This window comes from Patella vulgata, chromosome 7 (genome assembly GCF_932274485.2).
Source record: "Patella vulgata chromosome 7, xgPatVulg1.2, whole genome shotgun sequence".
In the NCBI taxonomy this organism is placed as follows: Eukaryota; Metazoa; Mollusca; class Gastropoda; family Patellidae; genus Patella; species Patella vulgata.
Window position 1 is genome coordinate 27,211,750 of NC_065885.2, and position 6,632 is coordinate 27,218,381.

Below are 6,632 nucleotides of genomic sequence, written 5' to 3' on the forward strand. Positions count from 1 at the left end.
AAATCAAAGATACACACATTCCAGTAGATCACTCAGCCATTTTTTGCTAAAAAAAAAATCATCTGCAGAGTAGGTTTTGAAAATTTATGAGAGCTAATCCTTCTCAGGAATATTCTCTTTACTGTTGTCAACAAAATAGAGGAAAACAGAACAGATATTGCACAGTATAAATTTCAATACAACCAAACTATGTATTGTTTTGCCTTTTCTCACCAGGCAATGCTACATGGGGACTCATCCGGTCAAAAATGACACTGTAACATAATTTCTGGAACTTCCAATAGTTGAAGGTATTGTAAAGCCCACCCCATAAAATTAATTCATAAAATTACCACACCCAAATTATCAGTTGCAATGTGAATGGGCTTTTTGTTTTCTTTCGACACATCCAAAATCAAGAGGATAATTTCAACAGGACAGTTTTTGTCCAGTCACAACTTAATCACCTAAAATTCTTAACATCCAGTTGAACTGCTGATCTTTGAGAGTCTGCAGTTTGGTTGCTACTGTTACCATCCCAGAACACCAATGGCTGAAATTACCACTGCAATATTTTTCTCTGCGAATCACAGGGAATATTATTTTGAGATCACCAGAATATACCATTATATAACATCACATATCACAGAATATTAGAAAATTTTTCCAATATACGTTTATTCTATAGTAAAACTGCATCATCAAGCCCAAATAGTTACAGCATAAGAAGTACATGGGGCAAAAAAAATATATATATACTTAAAACCACAACTCACAACACAAAGATAAGCACTTGGATGTTTACCTCTTGGCCATAGGTTGATGCCGTCTTCCTTAGTTAATACATACCGTACTACCTCACTGCTTGATATCAAGTTCTACAAACTACTCACTAAATAGACATGTAGATATAGTAATATTAGAATGGAACATGCAGAAAAACACAAATGGTACCATATACCGAATGGTTTTAAAACTACCACATTGCTTCATGTTCTACCATGGTAGTGTGTAACTGTATTTTAAAAACAAATATGTGCCGTACGACAATTACACTTCTTGTTTGCTCATCTGGAAACATTCCACGAAAATAACAAAAAAAATGACACTTCCGAAAAAGAATATGTGCATAAATAAAATAGTATCATCGCGTGAAGCTCAAAAGCATAAATATGAAAGCTTGTTTTTACAGCTGCAAAAATTAAACTGTGTATCGAAAACCCTTAACACATTTGCGGTATTTACAACTAACCAGAATTAAGTTGATTCTGTCATAAAAGATTAAAATAGATTTCACATTTTTAAACCGAATGTCTGATGATTTCACGATCAGTCTTCTGAATAACACAAATTATATTAACACCCATTGAAATTTCACTACTCGAGTTCAATGAAGATCAGCACTTAGTTCTAATTTATAATATACACTTTGGTATGGCCACTGCTTTTCCACAAAGTTTTTTTTTTTTTTAAGAACACCCAATTTTTTAACTGATTTCTGGAGTCACTTATTTTTCAACTGTCACATTTTCATCACAGAGCCTTTAGTTCTTTCACAATTTACACATAAAAACACATTTTAGATCTACTGAAGCACAATAAATAAACACATTAACATAATCTTGGCTTGCATTCCACTGAATTGCACACAAGAAAATTCCCTGTTGAAAATAAATATTCACATGTACATGTAGTATTATTAAAGAATCAGTGAAGTAGAGTTAATAATAAATCTTAACTACCAATGCCATGTAGAACTATTATGGTCATGATTTAAAATAACAAAATTCAAAGTTCACTTTACCCCCCCCCCTCCTCATCCCTTTAAAATATACATTTAAAATTTTACTATTTAAATTAGGTACTTTGAGAAGGCACTAATAATGGTTATAGAATGCAACCAAATATATATGTTGTGCTAATTAAGTGTGAAATCAGTAGACCTGTTCATCTCACACAAGCAATTAATTTTTATCTCTGCCACAAATTATTTCTTTCACCATTCAAATGAAATGATCTGTTCAAACATTATAAAGAACCATGAACATTATTACTGTAGATGTAATATGTCATGACATTCTTCAGTTTTGTACTAAATTCTTGAGAAAAATAACCCCTGCATTGCTATAGGATAAAAACAATAAATTTGAAATGACAACATAAATTAAATGTCAGATTATTCTTCAAAAAAGCTTAAAAAAACTCAGTACATGCAAAATGGAAGTTAAATAATCGAGAGTACATTTTAACCTTTGAAAAAGAAAAATCTGTAACAAACATCTTGATATTTTCATTAATTTATAGATTTTCAATATCAATATTTCACAAAGTTATTCAAAGTTAACTAAAATAAAAAATGGTTCAACAACTCATTAATACCTGGCTAAGAATCTTTAAACAGACATTAAAATCACACTTCTGTATATTTTATTTTAAATTGTGCACAAACATGACTTAATTGATGGTCACATGGAAATCAGACCCATTTCTATTGTATCACACTACCATCTATCTTGAATTGCCTGTGTTTGGTAAAACAGTATCAAATAAATCTTAAATCACATCCATACAAACTAGCACATCTGACATGTCAGAGTATTTGTATTGCTCACACAAAATTGGCTTATGCTTCAGGAAAGACTCTTATTTATCCTAGTTCGAAATAAATGAGATTATACATTTTCCAAGGGTATGGTTACAAATTAAACTATGCTGTCAACTATTCAGCATGTAATTGAATAACACTGTTTCAAAAAATAATGATAATGAAATTTAGCAATATTTTTTCGTGGATAAACTCAATCCATATTGTAAATATGTGGAGTATCTGGCCGATATCAACAATCTATGGAACAGTATTCATAATATTCAATGGACAAATTTAAATTATCATGATATAATTATTAAATAAATTATTCAAATATATGAAATTATTGTTAAATATACAATTGTAATTCCAAATTCAAAAATAAATCAACAACACATAGTACATTTTTGTTCTCAATGAAAGATCTTGCTTTTACTACATGATTCTCAACCAATCAAAACATTGTAGCCATCTCATAGATCTGAATCTGTCCAATCTATATAATAGAACAAGCCATTGATATTGATCTTCCTTTTCATTTACTAAAGACACTTTCAATGAATTTGGTTAGTCAACATTAAATGTCAGAGGTTATTTGCTATTCTTTAAATTTATATATTTATCATAATGAAATGAAAAGCAAGATATACATAAAAGCATACATAAACCAACTTCGAACAAAATAGTAATACAGAATTAATTACACACATTTCCAAACAACTTCTCTATTAAAACTGGTAATGTGTAATTGTCGAAAACAAATGCTATTTTTTTTTACTCAAGAATACATGTATATTTACGTACACTTTGTTTTTCTACGTTGTGTAAGTCACAGCCAAGAGTTTTTTTATACGAATTAAATGAAGATTATGTGATAATGATTAATTAAAATCAATGTAGAAAGACTATTTTCAGACATAAATGAAATGAAATGTGGTTTAACGTCCTATTGTTCTGCTCCTTTAACTGGGCTAATGAAGATGGGCATACGCCTTACAGTGTGCTATGAGTGAAATTTTGCCTGTGAAGTGGCACTATGGCCTACTCTTATATCGAATTCCAACTGTCAAGAAACTATGACAAATTGTCAAATACGTAATTAGCGGCTAGCCTATAAATACATTCTACCATACATGCAGCATATTCTCTTGACAAGTCTGATTGGTTTTTTTCTTAGAATTTTCGATGATGCTTTGACCATATTTGTAAAAACTCATGGCGGATTAGCCCAAGATATCAAAAGGCAGGTACAAAGAGACTTGTGCATTTAGAAATAATAGTTAATTATGCAGTCAACAGTTTGAAAATATTTCTAGATAACAATTTATGGTCTAAAACATTGCACATGTACACTACATAGCTTAGTTGGAACCTAACCTATATGTACATTTGTAATAAATTAACAAAAGCTCAGTAACATTAATTAAGGGTATTGATAATGGCATTAAAGCAGATTTGAAAACAAGAACTTCATACAATACATTCATTGATAACAATAATTTGAGCTGTACAATAATAAAAGTCTTGACTGCTTTTTATGCAGCCCCTAAAACAACTACGACAACAAGATAATCTTCTGGCAAGGGATCTGGGGGTAATCGAGGGGATCTTTTTAACAAAAAGTTATAACCAAACTGACATGGTGGAAAAGCATGAAGTACCCCCACATTATTCTTGTCTTGTGTTGGATTGGGTGGCAAAGAAATGACACCAGCGGCTTCTTTTTGTTTCAAATACTGTACTAAGTTACGTAAAGGTCTCTGTTGCACAGCTCCGTTTGAGTCATCATAGTTTTGTAGAGTACTTGGTAAAGCCAACAAAATACAATGGCCGTGTGCACCTGATTGGGTTATACGTCTCGAAACATCGTCTAACTTAGGTTGATCCAATCTTAATCTCTGTGTAATACGCAGTACTGGGGACTCAGTTGTTGTTGGATCTCTCATTAAGTTGTCAACAACTGTCACATCACCACTTAACACATGCATCCTAGCAGCAAAAGCACTACTCTTTAATATAAGCGCCCCGTTCCAAGCTACAGGTAGATTTTGAATGAGATCACCTAATGTTTCACACCGATCTCTCCCTATGTCTTTATCGATACCAGAATCTGATGTGTGGTGGTGACTACTAGGCCGGTCAAAGTCACGATTTGGCGTACCTTGGGGAGGAAGGCGACGTCCATCATCACGTTCACCATGAAAGTCACGTCTTTCAGGGGTTCTATTTTTTATGGAGTTAGGACCATTTCCAAAGTCACCCGGAGATCGAGGTCGTCGACGTCTGTCACCATTTTCTTCACTAAATCTATCCCAATCAGGTTTTATTCTACCATCTCTGGGACCATCCAAATTTCTCAAGTGTGGGTCGCCAGGTTCAGGAATCCAATCGTCTCTACGCCGTTCTTCAGGACCTTTCCATGGACTTGGTTTATCTGGTCTAAATCCACCTTCACGATCTGGAAAGGTTTCGACACCTGGTCCACTAGCACTTGGCAAACCAATATGAGACACATCTGCAAAGTCAACACGCAGTCTTTTACTCTGTCCACCCAACTGAACACCTCGCATGTCTTGACATGCTGCCTGAGCAGCATCAATACTGTCATATAAAACATAAGCATAGCTTTTACTTTGTGGCCATTCAATTCTATGTATCACCCCAAACCTATCAAATTCCCTTTCAAGAGTCTCATAATTAATGCCTGGTCCTAGTCCACCTATCCACAAACAAGTCGTTGGTGTCACTTTACCATACCCAATCTTACACTGAAAACGACCAATATATTTGCCAGACATTTCAACTTTTGCTTTGTGAGCTGAATCTAAATTCATAAACTTAATAAATGCATATGCATTGCCTTGACCTCTTTGTGGTCTTTTTATGTCAATGTCTTCCACTGCCCCAAATTTTTCAAATATAGCTTTTAGATCTGGATCGGAAATATTAACATCTAGATTGCCTACAAACAAGGTTCTTGTTGCTTTATCATCAAATTCTGGGTCTACGTGATCTAAATGATGAGGAAATTTTTCATTGGGAGCTCTACGCGGCCCATCATTGGGTATATGCTTAGGGGGATCTCGCGGATATTCACGCATAGGGGGTCTGGGGGGACCATGTCTAAATTGTGGAGGAGGGCTTCCCCTTCCTCCACCACCACCACCTTTGTAAAAATCTCTCTGAAATTCTGGGCTACTACTTCTACGTCTGTAGTATTTTATAACAGGTTCTATTCTAACTGGTCGATCAAATAACACCAACTTTCCTTTAGCATGTCTTGCATTGCGAGCGTCTTCTGGGTATCTAAAATTAACATAAGCAACTCTCTGGTCTCCTGAAATAGTAACTTTTACATTCATTTCTCCAAACTTCGTAAATTCGCGAATGAGGGCCTCCTTTAGAACTGGGTCAGGTACTTTGCTGGGGATACAACTCACACACAGAGATCTATATTCGGGCGATTTAGCGTCTGTTCGTGCTGGGGGTATCCCACTAGGTGGACTATATCCCCCATCCATAATTCTGTCATCCCGAAATTGTTTTCTTGGTGGAGGATCAAGGTCATGATCATAATCTCGGTATGGCTTCCCTTCACGGCTCGATCTATCGCCCCCAAACTTGCTACTGCGGCTATCACGCCGATCAAAGTCTGGACTCATTCGGTCACGTAGCACCTCATGGTCAGGCCCTGAATAATTTGATCTGGATCGCTTGGACCTTGGTGGGCTATCCCGATCTTGCTGTCTTTTCATCATTGTGGATAATTGCTAAAATGTATCTAGTTTTGCAGCAGTAATCTTACACAAATTCTTTCACATCGACGCCATATTTAATGCTATGACCAACTCTCGCGAGACACGCATCACGTCCTTTTTATAATGGAAGTATTTTAGTTTTAAATTTTATTTGTGTGCTTTGAAATTATCAATAGTGTCCAGAAAATCATTAAAATGAATCAGATGTTAGTTCAATTTTACAACAAATATAGCTGGCGTTGTGAACTATTGTGCCTCGCGGATGTTTATTGCATATTCATTGTTTTCTTTGGCGTATGAATATGTGT

At 34.8% G+C, this 6,632-nt stretch overlaps 1 protein-coding gene across 1 annotated transcript; it reads right to left on the reverse strand.

Moving 5' to 3' along the window:
* Nucleotides 1-638: 638 nt before the first annotated feature.
* Nucleotides 639-6,416, reverse strand: LOC126827027 (RNA-binding protein spenito). The gene has a single exon (XM_050556179.1). The coding sequence runs from the start codon at nt 6,322-6,324 to the stop codon at nt 4,102-4,104; it is 2,223 nt and encodes a 740-aa protein (XP_050412136.1). The 5' UTR covers nt 6,325-6,416; the 3' UTR covers nt 639-4,101.
* Between the last annotated feature and the right edge of the window lie 216 nt (nt 6,417-6,632).